Source organism: Pagrus major, chromosome 8 (assembly GCF_040436345.1).
Source record: "Pagrus major chromosome 8, Pma_NU_1.0".
NCBI classification, from domain to species: Eukaryota; Metazoa; Chordata; class Actinopteri; order Spariformes; family Sparidae; genus Pagrus; species Pagrus major.
This window is the reverse complement of record NC_133222.1, coordinates 22,675,208-22,697,608: the sequence shown is the minus strand read 5'-3', so window position 1 is coordinate 22,697,608 and position 22,401 is coordinate 22,675,208. Positions and strand designations below refer to the sequence as shown.

At 40.6% G+C, this 22,401-nt stretch overlaps 2 protein-coding genes across 6 annotated transcripts; both read right to left on the bottom strand.

The window, feature by feature from the left end:
• Positions 1-1,385: 1,385 nt before the first annotated feature.
• LOC141000978 (peroxisomal succinyl-coenzyme A thioesterase-like) lies at positions 1,386-8,894 on the bottom strand. The gene is made up of 11 exons (XM_073471876.1): positions 8,699-8,894; positions 8,469-8,568; positions 8,194-8,384; positions 7,422-7,591; positions 6,589-6,708; positions 5,850-5,932; positions 5,635-5,728; positions 3,769-3,849; positions 3,384-3,525; positions 3,144-3,254; positions 1,386-1,513 (listed from the first exon to the last, which is right to left on the bottom strand). Exons 1-11 carry the CDS (start codon positions 8,892-8,894, stop codon positions 1,386-1,388), a joined length of 1,416 nt encoding a protein of 471 aa, XP_073327977.1.
• Positions 8,895-12,420: 3,526 nt separating this feature from the next.
• On the bottom strand, positions 12,421-21,931 carry LOC141000695 (peroxisomal succinyl-coenzyme A thioesterase-like). 5 transcript variants are annotated; one of them, XM_073471483.1, is made up of 11 exons: positions 21,866-21,931; positions 18,612-18,813; positions 18,423-18,522; positions 18,148-18,338; positions 17,718-17,887; positions 14,942-15,061; positions 13,985-14,067; positions 13,730-13,823; positions 13,531-13,611; positions 13,186-13,327; positions 12,421-13,050 (listed from the first exon to the last, which is right to left on the bottom strand). In XM_073471483.1, the coding sequence occupies exons 1-11, from the start codon at positions 21,929-21,931 to the stop codon at positions 12,932-12,934; spliced, it is 1,368 nt and encodes a 455-aa protein (XP_073327584.1). In that variant the 3' UTR covers positions 12,421-12,931. The 5 variants fall into 5 exon arrangements, with proteins under 5 accessions (XP_073327584.1, XP_073327585.1, XP_073327587.1 ...); XM_073471484.1 differs by lacking the exon at positions 21,866-21,931 and adding an exon at positions 21,216-21,265; XM_073471486.1 differs by lacking the exon at positions 21,866-21,931 and adding an exon at positions 21,216-21,237 and having other exon boundaries at positions 18,612-18,808.
• Positions 21,932-22,401: the final 470 nt, after the last annotated feature.

Sequence of the window (22,401 nt, the reverse complement as noted above, 5' to 3'; positions counted from 1 at the left end):
AACTATAGTGACCCAACAACACAGAGTAAAGGAACTCACAAAACACATTACCATTTTAGATGTCTGATGTTGTCGTTTATTGAATTCAACACCAAACCAAGTTGTAAAAAAAATAGTGATCAGTAGGCTGCATAGGAAGGCAGTCTGGACCAATCAGGAGGCTGTCATCTTCTGGTACTTGCCGACTCACTGGCTCTTCAGATAATCGTCGGGGTCTGGAAACAGGAGGGGTGCTGAGAGTGGTTCAGTGGACTGCTGTGGGGCGAGGACGTCCTGGGATGAAGTCACAATTGTTTTTCTAACATCACACTTCCTCTTTTAGATTGACAGACATAAAGATGTTGACCACATTTCTCCTGCAGACTCAATCATCTCTAAATAAACCAACTTTAATGTCCAGTTTTTGTCTCCATCGTTTACAATGATGATTATGAGTGAGAGATAATTATAAAAGAAGGTAGCTATAAAAATTATCAACGTGTTAGCTTCAGATTATAATCACTTTATGTCACCTTTGCTACTTTTGAAGTCTTAGTAAGGACCTACTTCCTTAGTTTAGTAAAACACAGGTGACCATCACTCTCCAACTCGTCTTGTGGTCAGGCATCCTTCTCATCTGGTCAGGGGGGGGACTTGACAAGAAAACTGCTAGAAACTTTTTTCACGTCTCTGAAGAAAACAGAAAAGTACAACAAAGTGAGTAAGTCAAATAATTGAATGAGTTGAAATCAGACTTGGAGCAGATTTTTGACACTGTGCTGAGCTTGGCTTTAGCTTAACTTTTAGCAGGTGCAGTTTATCTTGTGTTTCTGCCCTTTACAGTAAAAGTATTTGGTATAACAAACTCAATTAATATTAGGTATCAAGATTGATGTTTGAGGAGACAGATCAGGCAAATTGGGTAAATTAGCTTCAGCTAAAACTAGTTCAGTCACTGTGGTTTAATTTTGACCGGTTTTGTAGTTCTGGCAAAATGTACATGTTGAAAATGGCTGTGTACTCACCTGTGATTCAGACCACGGATTGTGCTGTTTTGTTGAGAATAACCTGATGGATTCAGGACAATTTTTCTTCAGAGGGAAACAGAGAGACTTGTCTGGACTGCAGCTCTGCTGTCACTCAGACTATCAATTTCATTCGAGGAAATATGACAATGAAGTTTTTTCTCTTTCAGTGTTGCTCCTCCTTTCAGTGAGGCTCACTGAGGTATGAATTGCAAAATACATGACATGGCTTGGCAAAGATGCAGTTTGTTCATGTGAGGGCTTGTATGAATCTGAATCTTCAGTCATCTCTTCTATCTCATCTGTCCCCAGCTCGGCGTTCCTTCCTTCATATGATTCTTTCAGAGGAACAACATCACGTGTCTTGTGGTCTGAATAGGTTCAGAACACACAGACGCACACCTGGTTCTTCTCACAGAACAGCTCCAGCAGTTTATCGTGCTTCTTACACATCCAGCCTTCCAGGTTCTCAACAGGGTCAATCAGCTGATGTCTTTTCAGCTGTTTAGCTGATAGTCAGATGAGGCTCCAGGTGAGTCTCACAGTAGGAGGACAGACACACCAGGCAGGACCTTCAGTTTGGTTCTAGTTCTTTTCAGGCTCCAGGTTCCAAACCAGGACAAGTCTGCAGTCTGTTGCAGTCTGTTGCTGGCTTTCTGTTGAGCTGACTGTCTGAACTGAGCAGCCATCTCAGAGATGAAAGTATTGACCAGCAACTCAGGTCTAATGTTGAAAACCTCTCTACAGTTGGGACACTGATTTTATCCCAGTGTTGAGTGATGCAGGTTTTACAGAAGTTGTGTCCACATGGTGTGCCTACTGGATCAGTGAACACATTCAGACAGATGGAGCACAGAAACTGACCTTCAGTCAGTAGACAGCTGGCAGCAGACAAACACAAGATGTTATGTTATGTTGTTTATGACTGTTTGTACTGCAGTAAATGTATACATAGAAATCTGACTCCCAGAGAAATGTTTATTCATTTTGTATTTCATTCATGTAATGACATTATTGACATTATGACAGATGTCAGAATTCAGATTAAAATAACGATGGATGACAGTTTCCTGAACAGATCTTGTCTTTATGAATCAATCCACAGAAAATGCAGACTATGAATGTGTACATTTTGATAATTGATTAAATCCAAAACTCCACCTATTCTCTGGTGTTACCTTTCCCAGTGTGAGGATTTGATACTCATCCCTTTTTGTAACACAATAAGTACATTCAAACTCCAAAGGAACAAGAGCAGCCAACGGCCAAGTGTGGGTGAATTATTTCTCCTTATTTTTAAGAATTGAGATGTGAGATGGAAGTGCTGGTGTGAGGTGTCAGGATGTGAAACTATGATCATGTCACATTGTCTACAGGGAAGATTAGTGTGTCTTTTATACCCTGAGCCTCTCCATTAGTTGTTGCCTTGGTGTGGGACAATAAAATGGTGTAGTCTGTCGTCCTAAAACCCAGAAATCAGTTAGCATTTTTGCACATCCAGTTCCCTTGTCTCAAAGACTATGATTTTTTAATTGATTTTTGGTTAAATGCCTGAAATAAGGTCTGTGGTTACTACAGTTTTAAGATATTCACGTTTTGTTCTGCGATGTAAAATACATCATTAAACGTCCCACATTTTAATTATAAAGTGCTTACGGGTCTTAAAAACGGAGATTGCCAACAGGTGACTAAATGAGACTACAGAGGTTGTCGACTCATCTACTCACTAGTCCGTCTTTACAGGCCGACTTTAGCTACAAACTATTGTAACTCTAATTTCAATACTTTTACACTGATCGGTTTATAGAAAACATGTATAATAATTGTGTAGTAAGACACTTAGGGCTGGTGATGTTTAAGTCATGTGACCGTGATGTAGTCTGTTTAAAGCCTAACATTAGCTTTTTACCTCTAGAGATTTAATTTACGCTTCCGAAATCACAAAGGGGGTTTTCATCTGTGAAGATTATCTGGCTGAACAAAATGTGTCAGTATCATAAACTTATTATTTTGGTTGATATTCCAACAAAATCCAATTCAAAAATCTCACAGGCTTTTTGACGAGGGAACCAGGGCGATGCTAACTTCAGGGTTAGCCTACAAAATATGTCATCGCTACACAACTCTATGAAGTCGCACCAGGGTTTGTGCCACTGAACAGATTCTCCCTCAGAAAATCCAGCGTCTTCCTCCAGGCGTCTTCCTGAGCGCGAGAATGTGCCACCATCTCTCCGCCCCACAGAGCCATCACTGCCAAGACAACAGGAAACAGAAACAGCCGTCATAACTAAAGTCTGAAGTCCTGATTTTTGTATGTAAACCTCCAGTCATTCAGTTTCAGTCACTGTCTGCAGGTTCCCGGTCTGAAGATAAACCTACCCTCCTCATCTGCTTGGACTGAGTTAAAGGGGCTGGCTCGGAGGTGCGGCGTGTACGGAGGTTCAATCAGGTGACCGGCGTTTGGATACAACAGGACGGTCAGCAGGTGGCTATTCCCCGCCCGCTCCATCATTTGCTTCATCTGGAAACAGGAAGTGAAAATATTAATGTCATATTTGTCAGGACTCCCTAAAAAAAACCTCTTTTTATTCGTATGATGAGCTTATTTTATGTGTCTTACTTTTCATTTAATATTGGCCTGTTTGGAAAGCCATATATAAACGTTTAGTTTCCTCTCAGCTTCAGTTAGATTTAATCATGCGACTTCAAACCTTTGGACAAAATGTGTTAGTCACACAGGATGTTGTCATGTCAGTAAACTCACGTCCAGTGCGGACTCCTGGGCGGGCCAGTTCTGATCATCGTCACCCAGAACCAGCAACAGAGGACACTTGAGTTGTCCCACCTGCTCAGAGACAAACAGCAATAAAACAAAGTTTACTTTGATCACAGTCATCATATTACAGTTATTAATCAAAGAGTCACAAATAGATTCATTAACCTCATCACGATGTATCCTGCAAACAGCTGTGTTTCAAAATAGTATTAACTAGAATCGCTCGCAGTCGAGCGCAAACCTCTCGACAGCCCCCTTTAATTCAATCAAGCCTAATCTAACATCAAACTGGCCCTGTATCACTCTAAATTATAAACCACCCATAACTGCTAAACTATAATTAAGCTCCCTCCACATCAAGTTGTTCTCACTCAGGTACCAGACACCTGAATACACCAGATCAACATACATTTCATCAACATACATGCACATGAACACATTTTCTCGCTATGTTAAAGTAAGAAAAATTTCCTGGACCCAAGAAGGCTCGACTTCCTGTGTATAAAATTACACTGATCATCCGTATTTGTGTGGCTCATAGAGTGTGTGCCATGAGACGTCAGACTTGAGGCCCTTCTAGACTTTCCAAATGTTATCTGACCGAATGGCTGAAATTATGATGGGCTGTGATGTTGTGATGCTCTCAAAAAGTTATCCACCGTTTCGCAGTCGCTTCTTTACAGTCTTTTTGGGCCCCAGTGCATCACGAGAAGTTGTAATTACACGGTTTGGCCACAATGAAAGTTGAAAGCCTGGCGCTCTTCCTGGGGGCTTGGTCTAGACTAGCCTGATCAAGATCCTTATTGCAGGAGGTGGTGATGCTTTAAGTGTCACTGTAGTGATGGGATTTTCGGCTCCTTTGCGAGATCCGGCTCTAACGGCTCTTCTTGATGTGGAGAGCCGGCTCTTTCGGCTCCCAAACGGCTCACATACGCATTTTTTTACATTATTAATTAATTAATAGTGTAAACCTAATTTTACGTCATTTTGTTTCATTATTGACATTGTTAAGCACTTATATGAGTAAAAATGCAGCACAACAATGCTTTATGAATAAAACTTTTATTTAAACCAAGGATTGGACAGATGTGTGGCGCACACGCTTGACACGAGGGCAGTGGAGACAGCCAGGCACCAACGGAGGCAAAAAACCGGTGCAAGATTTTTTTCAGTGTTTTCCCCGTCACTTTCTTAATTGAAAACTGATTGTGATTGGTCAGATGTGTGGAGCACACGCTTGACATGAAGGCAGTGGAGACAGCAAGGCACCAACGGAGGGGAAAAAAACTCCCCGCTCTAGCACAGGCAGCAGAACAAGACGTCGGAGAGGGAGAGAGAGAGTGAGAGACTCAGAGCGAGAAGGAGGAGGGGAGGGGGAGGGGAGAGAGAGCAAGGAGGCACCGCAGGGTAAAAAAACGACGTGGGAAACAACAGAGCACACGCACAGTACAGGGAAGTGGAGAGACAGCGATATACTGAAGAAAAAAAAACGGCTCCCAACAAACGGCTCTCATTGGAGAACCGGTTCTAATCGTTCACGGCAAAGAGCCGGCTCTTTGAACCGGCTCGTTCGTGAACGACACATCACTATGTCACTGGCCTTCACCTATAGAACCAGCTGCATGTATCTGTAGACCTCAGAAACGGTTTTAAACTAGAAATAAATAATAGGGGTTTCGTGGTTAAGACGCATACCATGCAGCCGCACTATTCCCAGTTGAATTCTTTGGGAGATATTCTACAATTAAATAAAAACAAATATGCCATTAAAACATTTTGAGATCCAAATCAGGATTACTAAACTGAAAAACTAACTGCACAATGAAAAGACGTGTGGTGGCTGGTGGTACTTACATCCACTTTGAGTGTGGGGTCGGTGGGGATGGGCAGCAGCAGACCTCGGATGATCATCTCATTGTCCTTATTGATGCATCTCTTCCCCGCGTTTCTGTAAATTATACATACATATACGTCGTTAGTCAGGTTTGACTCTCTGGGGAGCAGGATGAGGATCAGTGGTTGAGTTATTGAGCAAAAATAATCAAGTGAATAATGAATGAAAAACTTACTTGCGGCAGAAATTCAGGAATTGCTGCAGAGATCCGTCAATCGGCTGCACATGACTCCCACTAATACACACTGCACACTTGAGCTGGGACCACACACACACACACACACACACACACACACACACACACACACACACACACACACACACACACAATTACTTCTTCTCCTTGTTGCCTTTTAGTCACACTAGCTTCTGTCTTTTGTTGCGTGGATTTTGGACCTTATATCTGCTTATTATTGAAGATTGATTTTTGTTATGTCTTCCTGTCTCTTTGTCTGTATTTGGGTCCTCACCATTTTTGCAAACCTTGTGTGGAAGATCCAATAAGTGACGCAGGACACATTGCACACTACACACTACACAATATAACAAAGTAGAAATGTATAAAAATGTTATGTGTTGAGTCCCTCTAACGTAAAGGAAAATGCAGAACTCAAGAAAATATGTTTTTGGTGAAATGAGATTAATTAATTAATTTGGTCTCAGGTGTCATCTGAAGAGACGTGTTTCTGACGACAGCTGCACAGACGAATCATCTGTCAGTTAGCAGGTATAAAAAGATCTGAGGCACCTTTTGACGAGTTTGAACCCCATAGCCCCATAGGTCTCATTGTTGTAACAATCCCAGCAACAGTGCCTGAAGCTCAGTTTTAAACTCTTACATTCCACTAACATTCATTAGGATAGCGGAGCTACGCCAAGATGATGAAAGTAACTTTCAGCTATAGCAGTCTTACCTTTATAACTTGGGAGTAAACAGCCATTTTGAGAGTCATACTGGCGCCCAGCGAAAGACCCAACATGCCGATCCTGCTGCTGAGGACCTGAGGATGCTGCTCCAGGACTCTGTAGGCCGTCTGCAGCAGGAAAACATGTCAGAAAACAAAGTGTTTCAGCTACAGGCTGCAAAGGAATTAAACAAAATAGAACTTTTAGCTTGTGTGGATTTTCATGCTTTATATTAATCTGCATAAACCAAGCTGGCAAAACTAGCACAGAGGACAAAGTATTGCTCTTTCTGTATTACATGCTGTTTAAATCCAGTCTTAAAGCCTTTTCTCACCAAGGACAGATTTTTAAGATTTCCAAACACCACTGCAGAACATTCATGCAGGGGAAGAGATATTCAGACGGACATCAATGTCAGCGGGTTAATGCCTGCAGAAATATACATTTGACCAATGAAATCCTTTGGGACTGGGACGGGATGGGACAGGCACTGTTGGGAAACGACATTCAAACCAAATTTTTTGATGCTGCTCATCAAGCATCACTGCTCAGACAAATGTCATTAGAATTTATTTTTTGCACCAAGAACAGAGTTCTTTAAATGGACCTCATCACTGATCTTTCCTGTAAAAGGTGATTTGAAATGGGCCTGCAGCTATTAATTACTGAGGCTACAGTCTTCAGGACTCTTGGAAAAACACCTGAAGAGAATTATTAACTATCGGTATGCAGTTAGAAACATTGTGGGAGTCAAAAGATTAGACTGAATGAAGACCAGTCTGTGACGCTGTTGTCTTTCTTGTGTATCAATGATATTTGGAAAAGATTTTTAAAAATTTACCTCAAAGTACTGTGTGTCCATCAACTTCCCAGTTTCCATGGTGATTTTAGGTGTCAGGTAGTCGAGGCCTAAGGACGCGATGCCATAGGAGGCCAGCAGAGCTGCACGATACTCCAACAACTTCCCTTCACCCCCCCACAGATCCAAGAGGCCAGGGAAAGGTCCTGGTCCTTCACACAAGTCAAAACAGCAGAAACAGTTCACAGTTTAGCTCCACAACTATAATCAACAAAATTTGAATGCAGCTCTTTTGATTGTGCTCTTTGACTTCGAAGACTCTTTCTGTGCACACAAAAGGCTCATTAATCTTGAATTTTTGAGAGGGAGACTGCAATGGGGAGAAAAGGTGTGTTACTGTCTCATATCTGCAGAGACCCTGCTGCCCTCTGCCTGGATTTTCTTATTTTCTCACTTTGTTGCTGCTCGGGACGCTTTACCAACCCACAATGTGACTATTTGACATCCTGGGAATGAGACTCAACAATAAACAAATTGTAAATACCTTTACTGTAAAGGGCAGAAACACAAGATAACAACTCAATCTTGAGTAAAGAAGTTGAATCAGTACTTCTACTTTTACCAGAGTTTCAGAACCACAGTATCTGAACTTCTACTGGAGGAAAGAAGTGTGGACTTTTGCCACCTCTGCTAAATGTCACTTAACCTATGCTGAACTTGGTTAGCATTCATGGTAAATCCAGTTCATTAGTTATTGTTGCTCTGAATGTCACACCCACAACACACCTCCCTCCAGACTCTCCTGTGGTCCTACCTGGGGGCAGGAAGAGGGTGGCAGTGAGTCCGTCCTCTGTGATCGGGATCCTGCGGACGCCGGGCGCCATGTACCAGCGCTCCACCAATGCACTGGCCAACGGCACCTGATCCATGAAGCCCTCAGTCTGGTGACCCTGGTACACTGAGATTGTGACCTCCATGGGAGTCTGGACATTCGTCTTCCTTAACCTTAGGGATGATGGGAAAGAGTCAGCTCTGATACTGATGACTGATTATGTATTGATTAACATAGCTCTGTCCTTCTTGACCTACCTGAGCCCAGGTTTGCTGCCTGGAACTGGTCTGAGGCTCCACAGTAGACCCATCTGTTCAACCCCAGAATATGTCCCACCCAGACTGGGATCCTCTGAAACTGAAAAGTCAATGGCATGAAAATGATTCCTTATTTGATGATCATAATGATTCACAAACTCTTTTCTATGTGCAAACATTTCTTAATTACATATCCTGGATTTTCTGGACTGAGGCGTTGAACCAGTTACCGTTTACAGTTCCAATGGCGTTGCTGATGTAGTGACCAAAAGCCTCCCAGCTGTGTCCAATTTCACACTTGTGGAGGGCGTGGACGGTCAGCTGGAAACCAGGTCTAGCTTTCTGGACCAGGACAATAAACTTCTCATCCACGAGCCCTCTGGACGGCTGGACCAACAGCTTCACAATACTCTGCTTCATGTCCATCCTGAACTGAGCACATAAAATGCACACACTCTACTCTGAATAGCTCCTGAACTCAGTTTGAGTTTAGCTACAGCAGTCTGAACAGCTGACTGAGTTGTAGAAAGATGGTCGGTACCAAACCAGAATCTGGCCAAAGATGAGCTGCTGCAACATTGTGGAGGATCAAAGAAAAAGGAAGAGGCAATTTAGCTGTGAGACAAGAAAACACTGACTGCCAAACAGTCCAATGTAATAACAAACTCCCTTAAAAAATCACTGAATTCTGTGAGTTGGTGAGTTTGGGGAAACTTGATAAACTGAAATGAGATCTATGACATACTCTAAGTACTGTATCTGTCTCCTCTTGTGTATAAGGGTTAGATGTAAGAAGGGAATTACCTAAATAATATCAGATAATTCCTTTCTTTGTGTCATTTTGCCCCAGCATGTTGCAGTACTCATGTGTAGACAGATAGATAGATAAATCATGTGCCTTGCTAACAGCTAATTAGCTACACAGATGATTTACACCCAGTGTTAGCGAGAAGATAAGCTTTCTGCTTTCTGACACCGTTGAAAGATTAAATGTGCAAATGATGAAAGGTTTGGATAGAAATGTCAACATGTCTTGCCCCAGGGTGAATATATACGAAAATACAAACTAACTTGTCTGCGCAAGTTCACCTGCTGAACATCAAATCCTCTAAATTTAAAAAGAAAACTTTAAAAAACGTTAACAGGACATTATTCAGCAGTCGTATTCATTATGTTTACCTGTGCATATCTAAATGTATCAAGTTGTTCAGAATAATAAAGTTCTGTTTACAACTGTCCTTCCTCTGCTGTGTCCTTACAAGAAATCAACAGTTTTTGCTTTAACTGAGCACATTCTGAACAACATAACCAGAAAGGAGTAAGTGTTTAGCTCATGGTACACTGACTAAACATTCTCCAACAGGAAACATCACCATGTTGGCATAATTAATGTATTCAAAGAATGAACTATTATGTTTAAAAGTGGAAGCATGTCTCTTTCTTACATCGGCAAGCTTATACATAAAAGATCTGTCCCACAGTCCCACACCACACACACACACACACACACACACCAATACATCTGTGTGCATCTCTGTTTAAAGTGTCATCTGCACAAAATTAACAAGAAATAAACTAAACCAACACTGCTGGAAAAAATATCATATCAAAGTACTGAGTCTACCTGTACAAGGTAAAAATGACAGTAAAAACAAGTTCATTTGTGGGTGGCTGTAGCTCAGGAGGTAGAGCGGGTACAGCTGCATGTCCAAGTGTCCTTGAGCAAGATACTGAACCTCAAATTGCTCCTGATGAGCAGGTGACACCTTGCATGACAGCCAGCAGTGTTGTAAAGCGCTTTGAGCAGTCAGTAGACTGGGAAAGTGCTATAGAAATGCAAGACAATTTACCATTTGAGTTAAAGAAGTAAAGAAGTCTTGAAGTCATTCTATGTGAATTATTCCAGTCTAATGGTGCAATAAACTTAAGAGCACTTACTTATACCTTTAATTATGTTTAAACACTTACTGTACAAGCTGACTGGGAACAGCTTCAGACCTCACAGCTGTCTCCTTCAGGTTTGGTGAACTGACACTTCACTGGGTCGAGCCTCTGTCTCCTCTCAAGTTAACGTCATCACTCTGTCATAGAGTAACCACGAATCCAAGTTAACTGGTTTACTGTGTTTAAAGAGCAGCTCCACACTGGATCCTGTATTAAGAATAAACATTTGCTTTACCCAAATGATAAATGATGAATATCTTGACTTGTTTTCACTTGTTACAACCAAATTTTGATTCTGTGTCGTATTAAGTTAATACAAACAGGAATCATCCATACAGGATCCAGTGTGGAGCTGCTCTTTAAACACATCACAGTAAATCTGGAGTCTTGGTCACTCTGTGGCGCCATCTTGTGTCCAGACTGAGTGATGATGTTAGCTTGAGAGGAGACTGAGGCTTGACCCAGTGAAGTGAGAATAATAAATGATGAAAGTATGGAGGGAGGTGTGTTGTGGGTGTGACATTCAGAGCAACAATAACTAATGAACCACAATTTACCACAAATGCTAACCAAGTTCAGTATAGGTTAAGTTACATTTAGCAGAGGTGGCAAAAGTCCACACTTCTTTCCTCCAGTAGAAGTTCAGATACTTTGGTTCTGAGACTCTGGTAAAACTTCTTTACTCAAGTAAAAGTAAAAGTACAGACTCTGAAATGTACTTAAAGTATTGAAGTAAAAAGTATCCCTCTGAAGGACATTTCTACTGACCATTACTGTGCAAAGCTAAATGAAGCTCATGTCATATTAATATAACTGAAAGACTATTAAAGTAAAAGGTAGAATCAGTAGATTTTGTCCCAGCTGTTCCTAAATGCACCACAAAGACAGTTGATTGTTGAGTCTCATTCCCAGGATGTCAAATAGTCACATTTTGGGTTGGTAAAGCGTCCCGAGCAGCAACAAAGTGAGAAAATAAGAAAATCCAGGCAGAGGGCTCATCCAAAAATGTAAACAGGCTTCTCTGTTTGAGCAACTGGCTCAGTGCAAAGAAACAGAAGCAATGAGGACAGCCCATGTTTTATATGTTGTAGTTCTATTCATTTGTCTTGTTTTGTAGTGTCCATGTTCATTTTGTCAGGAAAATAAATGAGAAGGAAGGAGGCTGGGTTGCTCAGCCTCTGCTGAATACAACAGAAGAGCAAAGAGATAGAGGTATAGCCGTATTGTTTTATACAAAGAAATTGAGATATAAGCTATAGCCTAATTGCGCTATATAGGCCAAGTCCTGGTTCTGTATTACACTCTCCACTGTTACATGGGCACTTTATTTATTGTTGGTTTTAATTTATTTTTTGTATCACCCTGTTTTGATCCGACTTAGTAGAGGGGGATATTTTTGTGAGCCTTTATTTTCCCCCATGTGAGGTTAGACACAATAACATTGTGTGAGATTATTTGCTTTGAGTGTCAAGGATCCAGGGAATGATCCTTGAGTTATGGGAAATGTAACTAAACAATGTACTTGTTGTACAATGTGTACAATGTTGAGCTGCTTAGAAAAACAGGGGATGTTAAGTTTACAAGTGTAAAGCTGGACAAGATTCTGGACAAATTTCTCATTGTTTTGGATTGTTTCAATAAGAAATAAATACATTTGCATTAAGCAAGCATATTTGTCCACTCTTATGTTGATAATAGATTAAAAACTTGAAACATATCCCTTTAAAGTACATTTAGAACAGAAACAAATGTGTAAATTAATCCCGAGTTAACTACGGTAAATCATGCGAAAAATCGTTGAAACTTGGTACACTTTTCAGATATGGAGCCATTGCAAAAATGTCATGTGGCAGCCATGGTGGTTATTTTACTTTCCGCCATAACTGAATTATATATTTTGCATCATAGCTCCTGAACCAAACATGACAACACAGGAAGGTGATGTCTGTACCTATATTTTAATAGTCAAGGATTAAACCTATGCATAAAAATTGGATTCCCAGAGACATTCTTATTCATTCAGTATTTTATTGTGTTTTTGTCCACTCTGCATTCCCATTTACACATTTTTTCTTCTTTTTCTTTCAAAGAAATCCTCGATGTTACTTTGCACAGAAACACAGGACTCTCCCAGATGATGTAACCAACCAAGAAATGTATGTTATTGCAAGTAGTTTTACTTAATTCAACTTTGTTTCCGAGCAATCATGTTTTCTACATTAGTTTAGCAGACAGCTCTGAATACTACAATACCCATGAGCCTCTGCCACTGTTGGCATGGAGAAGAGGCACAGAGTGAATATCATTGTAGTTTGGAGTAAGAACACCGCCCTAATGTTGCTGAATTACTCTAGTATTAACCCAGAACTCAAAAGTGAATTGATCTGAGCTGCAGACTGTATCGTCAGTTTCCTCAAAAGTGAAATCTTTAGCTTTTAGCTGAAGCTATGAGCATGTAAGATAGTTTGGTGAAAATTAATGAGACTTTCACTTCCTGAACCTCTAATTCTCTATAATTGTTATTTGTTGCCTTGGTTGTTGCCGAACAGATTCTCCCTCAGAAAGACCAGCGTCTTCCTCCAGGCATCCTCCTGAGCCCGAGAATGTGCCACCATCTCTCCGCCCCACAGAACCTTCACTGCAAAGACAACAGGAAACAGAAACAGCCGTCAAAACCCAAGTCTGAAGTCCTAATTTTGGCATCTAAACCTTGAATCATTCTGTTTCAGATTCTGTCACTGTCTACAGTTTCCCAGTTTGAAGGTGAACTGACCTCTCTCATGTGTGTCAAGCGTTCTATAGGTACCGCTTCGCGCATACGGCATGTACGGAGGTTCAATCATGTGACCTGTGTTCGGATACGACAGGATAGTGAGCAGGTGGTTATTCCCCGCCCGCTCCATCATTTCCTTCATCTGGAAAAACAAAAAGTGAAAAGCTAATCTAATATTTGTCAGCTTTTTTTTTTTTTTTTTTTTTAAACTGCACACTTTGGATATGGATTTGGAAATGTATTTTAACTTCAATATTGTTTTTACTGAGCAAAGCTACTGCAAGACATCTTTCGAATTATAGAAATGTTAGTCGAACAGGATGTTTATCAAGTCAGTAAACTCACGTCCATTGCGGACTCATAGGAGGGAGTGTTCTGATCGTCGTCACCCAGAACCACCAACAGAGGACACTTGAGTCGTCCCACCTGCTCAGAGACAAATGCAGAAGCATTTCAGCTTTTTGTGATATGTCAAAAGCAAATATGACAGAACAATATGAAAGACAACTGCTCAAATGAACTGTATAAGGTTGGTGGGACTCACATCCACTTTGAGTGAGGGGTCAGAGGGGATCGGCAGAGACAGATCTCGATAGATCACCTCGTTCTCCTCGGTGAAACGAATCTTGTCAGAGTTTCTGACCGGACAAAAAAGTTTTTAAATTCTTCTTCTTCTTCTTGAATTACTTCTGACCAAAACCAGATGAAGTGTGTTCACCTCCTCATCTTTCTGTCCTTGACTTTAAAAAAACACACATATGTATTTTATAACAAAATAACAAACAGCAGATTAACTTACTTAAAATAGAAATCCAGCATTTGTTCCACAGATCCCTCAACCGGCTGCACATGACTCCCACCAAAGGACACCGCACACCTGAGCTGAGAGACCACACCAACAGAATTTTACTGTAAACAACAAAAATCCAATGAGTGATGCAAGACAGGAAACTATACAAAATACTAAATCGAAATTTGTAAAAATAAACTTTGTGGGGAAACACAATCTGATCATAAGCTAAGAGAGTTAACAACATTGAGCAGAGATACCAATGAAAACATGGTGAAAAATGTTAATTAATTAATTAATTAATTATTTTGTTGTTGTCAGCTAGAAACAGCATCCTGTTTGTCTTAAATGTCTCCTTGTCTTCTCTCTCTGAGTTCCTCCAACGGAAGAGCATCATGCGATGAAATAACGCAAGACTCAAGAAAACACGTTTGATTAAATGAGACGTCCTCTCAGGTGTCACCTGAACGACGCACAGCTGTCTGTCTGCAGATCTGAGGCGTCTTTTGATGAGTTTGTACTTGCATACAGAGATGGGAAGTAACGAAGTACAAATCATTTGTTCCTGGACTCAAGTAGATTATTCAGGTATCTGTACTTTACTTGAGTTTTTTTTTTACTTTTGACTTTTCCTCTCTACATTCGAACACACATATCTATACTTTCTTCTCCTTACATTTTCAAAACAGGCTCGTTACTTTAGTTTGAGTTCATTCGAGGGGAATTATCATTTTTAATTTTAACACTGGTTATGAGTGAAAGCCACATCCAACAGTAGCCACAGCACAAACCTCCAGGTAGTCACTGTCATCAATCATCGAGTTAGGATGTGCGAGTGAATTTTGTTGAGTCACTTGTCTGGTCTGACCACTGACTGTTAGCTTCACCCGACCTTTATTGAACAAGTGGAGCTATGTTAAGCTACGTCAAGACAATGAAATTAACTTTCAGCTGCAGAATCCTTACTTTAATAACTTGGGAGTAAACAGCCAGTTTGAGGGTCATGCCGGCACCCATCGAAAGACCCAACATGCCGATCCTGCTGCTGAGGACCTGAGGGTGCTGCTCCAGAACTTTATAGGCCTTCTGCAACAGGGAAACATGTCAGAAAACAAACAGCTGTAACACAGAGGCCAGGCTTTGAACATTTTGTTTAAGCTTGTGTGGATTTTCATCTTTATATTAACTATTATCCTCAATATTGTAGAGGATAAAGCATTGTACATCTTTCTGCAAATCTTGTGGGTCTAAATCCTGTGACGGTGACAACTGGTTTTAATTTAACTGTTTTCATAAAATGTCTGTCTATCGGCAGGAAGATACTACCATAAACCAGCTCTGATTACACTTGGCAGCTGGTCTATTGTCGTAAAGCAGACTGTGATCTTTGACTTCCATCTCTCAGTGCCAGGTGACTTTCCTTGTGCAGTCATGTTTTAAGAATGTCAGTTAAGTTATCTTTGCCTTGTTTAAATCTTGAAAAATAATTCATATATCTGTCCTGGTAGGAGGATCATACCTGTGTTGCTTTTACTGAGGTTTCTTAAACTAGTAATTTTTTGGCTTCATGAATAAAAGTAACTTTACTTGACACAGCCAGATGCAAGTGGCTCTTTGTGTTTATATAAAAAAAAAACCTGTCCTGCCTTCTGTCATAGATCATAACATTTATTCTGTTTTCTGTTTTTCAAACTGATATATTTTTATATTCACACAGCGAAAAAGTGACATCATTTTTTCCACATCAAGGCCGATATTTCTTTGCTTTTGCACTGCAAATAAAGGCATCAACCAATCAGGTATGCGAAACAGACATCATGTTTCAACACATGAGAATGGCAGACCTGTTGTTTATCTCTGTCATAACCTGTATTACATTAAACACACTCCCTCGACACTGAGTTTGAGCTGCTCCCTTCAGGGCGATGATACAGAACACCTCTGGCAAAGGAAAAGATCTACAAGGGCTCGTTAATGCCAAATGTAATTTATGTAGTCAAACAATTACAGTAAACTTAAATATGAGAGTGTGTGAGCTGAACACTATGTGTATGAATGCATTGATGGATGTAAAGTTGAGAGATCTTTGTTTCATTGATGTGATGTGACTTGTTTTTGTTTTTAATCCTGTAGACATGTTTGTGCTGCTCCGGCTGGACAATAAAGTTATTCTATTCTATTCTGTGACAAAGGACACAAAATTAGACAGCATGACAAAGTTGACTTGGGATGAGTGACCTCGACTGCTCCCTGCACAGACAGACTGCTGTATATGAGGGATTAATATCCATTTACCTCGCAGAACATGGGAACTGCTACTATCTACCACTGCCTAGATTGGTTAGCTTGTTTGTGACTTTGGTGTTTTAACGCATTAATACACCATTACGGCCAGGCCTAGAGCCCCGGGACAGTCAGCCGAGAGGAACCCAGTGAATGTGGCCTAACACTCCCTGTCAGCGACAGTCGAGCCAGTCAGTGAAGGTTTTACATCAGGTCACACCATATCTTTCAACTTTGAGCAGTCTTTGATCTGAGTGTGGTTGAATGAACCTCTGAACAAGTTTTTATGGTTTTATTAACATGTCAACATACACACAGATAACAGACAACCAGTAAGCAGGTTGCAATTCATGAACTTTAGCCTGACCTCAGGGCGCCCCATGTCTTCTGTATTTTATGCAAGTGAAAATGTATATTTCAATTATTCAAAGTTATCCATAGTAGATCTTTAAAGATAGATATCATATTTGTTAGACTAAGGCTTGAGGACAAATGTAATGAAAGGTCGAGGCTATTCAGACAACAAGAACTGTGATTGGCTGCTTGTGTTTTCTCCTAAAAAGTTTGGATGCTGGTGGAGATTGTTTCAGTGAATACAAAGAAGTTGATTCAGTTAGAGATGAAAGGTGAAAATAGGCAGTTGTTTGCTAAAATGTTACAAGTTTATAGAGTGGTGCAGGGATGATGTATTTTTGTAGGCTAACCCGTTAGTTAGCATCGCCCTGGTTCCCTCGACAAAAAGTTTTTAATTGGATTTCGAATTATTACAGAAAATAAGCTCTGTGGCAATCTCTTCTCCTTAAAAACATTATTATGATTGTGAATTAATAATTTGAAAAGTTTTGTTGTGGTTTGTGAGCCAATATTATAACGGTGTTGGTATCACTGTGTTTCATCAAGTCTAGTTGCCAGCTTGTGGAGAAAAAATGTAACAGGGCTGAGTTTGAAGCCTTGTATGCGGAAGATGGAGCGCCACATTTAGCAGCTGAATGTTATCAATAATAGTTTGCAGCTGAAGTTCGCCCATGAAGGCGGACAAGTGAGTAGATGAGTCTCTGTCTTCTGTGTGATGACGCTTAATGCCCCCGACAACTTCTGCAGTTTCATTTAGCCCCTTGTCAGCCAACCCCTTTTTAAATGCTTTATAACTCAAAACTTTGGTATTAACTGATGTATTTTATGTCATAGAGCAAAACATGTGTTTACCACAGACCTTATTTCAGGCATTAAGCCAAAAACCCATTTACTCTAAGACAAGGGAACCGCAATGTAAAAATGCTAACTTATTTCCAGATTTTAGGACTCTGTAAGGTGGTAATGTGTCAGAGTTGTGTCTGTCAGTTTGTTGTCAAGTTCTGCGACCATAATATCATGGTTTTAACAAATCCCTGAGTTATGTTGGGGTATTCTGAATAAAGATATGACATTTTTCTGTCATTTAAATGCTCATTCAGTTTACCTCAAAGTACTGGAGGTCCACCATCTTCCCAGTTTCCATGGTAATTTTAGGTGTAATGTAGTCGAGAACCAGGGAGGCGATGCCGTGAGAGGCCAGCAGCGCTGAACGGTACTCCACCAACTTCCCTGATCCCCCCCACAGATCGAAGAGGCCGGGGAAAGGTCCCGGTCCTTCAGACAACAAACACAGTTCACAGTTTACACAACTTTATTGTATATTTCTGAGGTTCCTGCAACTCTGGGATCACCTTTATCAAAACCTTTTTGAGGGTTTCACTATTCTCATTTTTCACTCATTCCAACAGTATTGGCCAATTGTGACTAAATTAACTGCTGAAGTTAACTTTGATGGTTAATGGTGGTCTAATGGTTACTGTTGCTCAGAATGTCACACCTGACACACCGTCCTCCAGACTCTCCTGTGGTCCTACCTGGGGGCAAGAAGAGGGTCGCAGTGAGTCCATCCTCTGTGATTGGGATCCTGCGGACGCCAGGCGCCATGAACCAGCGCTCGACAACCACACCAGCCAGCGGCACCAGATCCATGAAGCCCTCAGTCTGGTGACCCTGGTACACTGAGATTGTGACCTCCATGGGAGTCTGGACATTCGTCTTCCTTAACCTTAGGGATGACGGGAAAGAGTCAACTCTGATACTGATGACTGATTATGTATTGATTAACATAGTTCTGTCCTTCTTGACTTACCTGAGCCCAGGTTTGCTGCCTGGAACTGGTCTGAGGCTCCACATTAGACCCATCTGTTCAACCCCAGAATATGTCCCACCCAGACTGGGATCCTCTGAAACTGCAAAGTTAAAGGCATGAAGAATTATTCCTTATTTGATGATCATTCTTTAGATTGCAATTTCAGAAATTCACTAAACATAACTTTACCGTTCACAGCCCCTGTGGTGTCAGCAGTGTAGTGACCAAAGGCCTCCCAGCTGTGTCCAATTTCAGACTTGTGGAGGGCGTGGACGGTCAGCTGGTAACCAGGTGGGGCATTCTGGACCAGGACAATAAACTTCTCATCTGCAAGTCCTCTGGATGGCTGGACCAACAGCTGCACAATACACTGCTTCATGTCCATCCTGAACTGAGCACACAGATTGTACAAATGGCTAAATGCAGGGTTACCAACTCTTACACAGACACACCCACTTTCAGGCTCTGTGTCATGCTGTCACACCACCCAAACAAAGAAAAATATTGTCATATATGTCAAATAGTTGTTTCTCCACATTGTAGCACCAACATGTGAATAATGTTTTTTAGTTCTTTAGTTGGTGAATGTGCACAGATGCAAAACAGTAAGTCAAATCTTATTTATTTAGCACCTTCAAAGCTATATAAAGAAGAATTAATTACAACCCTCTCGCAGGGGGTTGGTAGAGACTGGTTAGGAGACATTTTTAAAGCTGTTTATAAACTCAGTATAAAGACACCATATTTAATGTTTTACCTTATCATTTTCATCGATCTTTGTAAATCTATGCTTATTCTGAATTTCATGTCTCGAGAGGATCAACAAAGGACTGTGAAAGTTGTTAAATGCTTAAAAGACACCACCAGGTAAACAGGTTAATTGGTAACAGGTGATAGTATGATGATTGGGTATGAAAGGAGCATACTCGAAAGGCTCAGTTGTTCACTAGCCAGGATGAAGCGAGGTTCACCACCCAAAAACTGGATGGGCAAATAGTCAGTTTAAGCAACAGTTTAACAACACTTCTCAACGCACAATTGCAGGGAATTTAGGGATTTCACAATCCCTAAATTTTTTCACAAAAACCCAAATGTGACAGACCTACAATATAAAAAAGGAAACGAGATGCAAACTAAGAGAATCATGACTGTACACATTTGTAAACATTAATACATTCACACACATTCTGCACGTTACGACAGCATGGCTTTGTTGTAACAGAGTGCGGGCACACTGACCTGCTCGCAGTACAGACCTGTTTGTCATTGAAAATGTGTGATGCATTATGAACCGCAAAAAAACCACAACAGTGACAAAACGTACGATGTTGAACAACTGAAGTCGCATATCAAGCAAAACTTCAACAATTAGCATGTGAGTTCCCAAATGCTTATTAAAGCAAGGGTGATGTCTAATAGTGGTAAACATGCCCTGTGCCAACATTTGTGGAACATGTTGCAGGCATCAAATTCAGAATGAGGGTGGATTTGAAAAAATAATTACGTTTATCAGTTTGAACTGTAAATACCATGTCTCTTGTGCTGTATTCGATTGAGGTCAAAAAGAATTTGCAATCATCTCATTCTTTTTATTGACATTTAAAAGGGGCACTATGTTGTTTTGGTGAAGAAATACAAACTCAGAAATATTCATTTTTTTTTCATAACTGAATAAACAAGCTGTTCTCAGAGGAACATAAGGTTCCAGAACACTGCTTGAAGCTAGAAAGGTGGCAGGGTCCGCCAAATATAAACAAAGTAAAACAGTATGAAATTGTGTTGTCCTTTAAGGTCAGTTTGTTTATTCAGTCAAGAAAACAACGATAGTTTCTTTATTTAGTTTGAAAAGGCATGAATCAGACTTATACAAAAACCAAAACATTTCAAACTTAAATACTTTTTTAAAAAAAAGAAATTAGAACATTTACAGGACGATCAATAACATTCAAGTGGAACAGTTTTATTATTAATCACTCTATCACAGTGAGCCTTGAACCAGTGATCGTCATGAAAGGCATCAGCTTTATCCATTACATTATGTTTACTGTATGTATAACACCTGACAGTGCTAAACAATGAACTAAAAATGCACATGCGACTTAGTGAAACACATGCTTTGTGAAACATACATCCATGTTTCCTGCCAGGCTCCGTATCAGTTCCTTCAACACAACCACAGAAGAATTCATCATTTATAGAGTCAGATAGGCTTCTTCTACTGCCATAATATGTATTTATCATCTGGATCTCTGTACTCACCTCTGAATATAATCTCACAGTCCACAAAAAAGATTATTCGTTGAAGTATATGTATGAACTAAACCTACAGGCTGAGAAGAGAACAGATCTCTGAGCTGTTGTCTTGAGGTTTGTCGTTAGTCTCTACCTCCTGCTGTTAAACTATCACAAGATCTGGAAAAAAAACATTGACTGAATCCTTATTTGACCATCTGATGTTCAGTTTCAGTCTCCTCCCACAGCAACATAAATTCAGATAACATAAGATAATCATTTATTGATCTCCACAGGATACATTTTGGTGTTACGGCAACACAAGGACAGACCACTAACCACTGTCCTCAAGCCTGCGTTACAAGTTCTAGACTGGAAGACTCAAGCTCTAGTGTTGTTATCAAGAGAAAGTCAACCTCTAAAAAGATAGAACAAAAGCCAGTTATGACAGAATTAATCTCTGGCTCTTTTACAAAAACAAATCCTCCATCTTCTTATGTTACTGTTACCCATAATTTTTAAAGCGCTGTGCCCCATTTATTGCTGAAACAAGTTACATACCTATTATGTCTCTCAATTACTTTGAGTTTCCCTCAGGTGTGGAAATCTGCTCATGTAGGCCCACGGTATACAGATGGTGATAAAACTGATATTAACTAACGGACAAATTCCAAACTGTCCTGCCCTGCCAAAGGTCCTGGCGTCATTAGTTAATAATCAGCTCAAATAATTCCTCTAAACTAGATTTGCTCGGTCAATTTGTCAGCAGTCTAGTTTCAGAGCTGAATGCTGTCATTGCTTTTGATACTGCTGATCATGCTATGCTCCTGCAGAGACTGTAAGATATTGTTTTTGGCTAGAAGTGGGTTGCAGATAGTCGACTAAATTGGGGTTCTATCTAGCCGAGATGTCTAAATGATTGCTTTTGCTTGCTGGGGAGATAAATCTTTATGATGCAAGAGCTAAATCTGCAGAACGGTACGAACTAACTAAAACCAGCTACACCAACTAGTGGCCACTGCACAAACTTACGGGTAGTTACTGTCAACAAGCTTCTAGCACCAACTATCAAATGAGGATATGCAAGTGAATTTTGTCACTTTCTGGTCGGACCAGGGACTGTTAGCTTCAACTAACCTTCAGTAAAGAAGTGGAGCTATGTTAAGCAATGCCAAGATGATGAAAGTAACTTTCAGCAATAGTTGTCTTACTTTCATAACTTGGGAGTAAACAGCCATTTTGAGGGTTTTACTGGTGCCGAAGGACAGACCCAACATGCCGATCCTGCTGCTGTGGACCTGAGGATGCTGCTCCAGGACTTTATAGTCCTTCTGCATCACAAAAACATGTCAGAAAACAAACAGCGGTCAGGCCGTCAACACTTTGTGATATAGGAAAAAAATGCAATCCAATCAAAAATATGTTTTTCTACACAATGTGTCAACACAATGTAATAATAATCATCTGTAATGTGGATATAATGACTAAGTAGCCAGGGAGGCAATGCCGTGAGAGGCCAGCAGAGACGCACGATACTCCACCAACTTCCCTCCACCACCCCACAGATCCAAGACGCCGGGGAAAGGTCCCGGTCCTTCAGACGACAAACACAGTTCACAGTTCACACAACTTTATTATATATTTCTGAGGTTCCTCGTTCCTCCAGACGAGGGCTGGACGATTCAGCCTTAAAACAATATTGCAATATTCTTAGGCTTTACCAGATACACAACATGTATCTCAATAC